General features: G+C 32.5%; 1 protein-coding gene across 2 annotated transcripts in view; it reads left to right on the forward strand.

Moving 5' to 3' along the window:
• The window catches only part of LOC102898696 (UDP-glucuronosyltransferase 2A1), a 73,785-nt gene that overhangs the window by 60,908 nt on the left and 10,754 nt on the right, over positions 1-2,123 (forward strand). The window contains exon 4 of one of the 2 annotated variants that reach the window (XM_006916502.2): positions 517-648. The exons of the other annotated variant lie outside the window; for it this stretch is intronic. Within the exon in view, the coding sequence (XP_006916564.1) occupies positions 517-648 (132 nt within the window). The remainder of the gene's footprint in view (positions 1-516; positions 649-2,123) is intronic. 2 annotated transcript variants of the gene reach the window in all.

Consider the following 2,123-nt stretch of genomic DNA (forward strand, 5'->3'; position numbering starts at 1 on the left):
TATATCTCCTATTTTTAAAAATTCATTTTTTAGCCTTATGAATACATAAAAAAATAAGTATGAGAAAAATATCCTAAATACCTAACAGAAAGTTAGATCAATTTATTAATAATTTATTGGCTGTAAACTAGCATGCTAAAAAATTTTAAGCCTAGTTCAAAATCTTTTTATGGGTTCCCCTCCAAGGAATATTTTTATGAGTTTGCAAACAACTCTGTTGGTTTATAAATTAAACCTTGGGAGTAATAGCTCCTTATACCATGAGAAGATCTGTTTCTTATCATCTATTCATTTGGTACAATGGTTTGACTCCATGACTCTATTTATAATCACTCATTATATATTTAAGCCATACTTTTCAGAAACATATTTTCTCTTAGAGTTCTACGAGACAGAAGAAGACCAGTCTAACAATGTCTCTGTTACTTTTCTTGACTCTGCATATTTAGAAGAGTAGAGTGTCTTTTTTTTCTCTGTAATCCTATATTTTTATAAAAGAAAATTTTATCTCTGCAGGAAATGGAAGAATTTGTCCAAAGTTCAGGTGAATATGGTATTGTGGTGTTTTCTCTGGGGTCAATGGTTAAAAATCTTACAGAAGAAAAAGCCAATCTCATTGCCTCAGCCCTTGCCCAGATTCCACAGAAGGTCAGTACAACCTCCAATCCTAGTGAGCAGCCACTTTGCCAATAAGAGAGTGGGGTATTGGTACTCTTTCCAAGTGAAAATTGAAACTGGTTATACCCTGAGCATAACTGGAACTACCTTTAAGTAATAATTTCTCAAAACATTAAAATGTTATATTTGGACACATTTGGTCATTTGCCTACCGAGCCTTTGCATTGCTATGGAACTACATATTTTGATGAAGTCATTTATTTTCAAGTGAATGGAGATAAAAATGTTAAGACTCTAATAACTTCTTACTATGTGAGATCTTATGACCTGCACAGACTACTCTCAAAAGTTCTCAAGTGCATGAGGTCCAAGATCCAGGAAAAGTGAGAAAGTATACATAGAGAGGAATCATGCCCAGGTACATACTTTATATATCCAGGTTTTATTAGGACTCTTTCAAAGTGTAGCTGATTTAGAAAGAGAAGCCTAATCTTAATTAAATGTTTTACAGTTAAAAACAATTTAAAATCCTCAATTATTGTCAAGCAATATACATTTTCTAATTTATGATATTCAATTAACTTTAATTTTCTTGTCTTTACAATTCCAGATTTCTACTCTTTACATACTCTGTTAATATAAAAAAATAAAAAGCCAAAGTGGGAGGCACAAGTGTTTGAGATCAAAAAAGAATTGCAATCCTAGGAAGCACTGATTCAGGCAGAAACCCAAATAGTATTCCGATTAGGTGGTGAAGGCAAGGAGTATTTATGAGAAAGAAAAGGGGAATCATTAACATAAATAAAAGAAAAAAAATTCTGTTGATGTTAATAAGCCAAGGAAGACATTTCCATAGGTGCAAATAAGCTGAGTGATTCTATAGCTCCACATGATGGTGCTAATTCTAAAGAAGGTCTTTAGTTTTCAGTCCAGCAGTCATAGTGTTTGTTTTCCTGTTAACTCTGCAAAGAGTTGTTTGGAATACAAGGTTGCTTAGTCTAAAGGTTATTTGGCCCAGTTTAAACCTTCGAAGTGTGTGAAGAGTAAGACATACAAGGCAATTCCTATGTAATGGCAGTTTTGACTCCATTTTGAAGTGGCTCAATTTACATTATTTTTCACAATTCTTACCTAAGGACTTTCTACATTTGTATATTAACTATAGTATATAAAACTCTATAATGGTACGTCTACTAAGTAGGCCTATTAAAACTTTCAATTTCTATTTCTAAAAACTTTATTCTTATTTGTAGCAAGCTATTAGTATATAATCTGGAATTTGTCCTCCAAAAGAAAAAAAGTATGGAAAAAAGGTTAAAATCCTAACAAGATAGTTCATTAAATAATGAATAAAAGGACAATTCCTATTTAACTTCCCTCCAAAACCAAAGAAAGATAGATAGGAGGAAGGGAAAAAAATGGAAAGAAGGATGGAAGGAAGGAAAGAAGGAAGGAAGGAAAGAAGGAAGGAAGGAAGGAAAGAAGGAAGGAAGGAAGGAAGGAAG

Source organism: Pteropus alecto, unplaced genomic scaffold, assembly GCF_000325575.1.
Source record: "Pteropus alecto unplaced genomic scaffold, ASM32557v1 scaffold46, whole genome shotgun sequence".
Classification (NCBI taxonomy): Eukaryota; Metazoa; Chordata; class Mammalia; order Chiroptera; family Pteropodidae; genus Pteropus; species Pteropus alecto.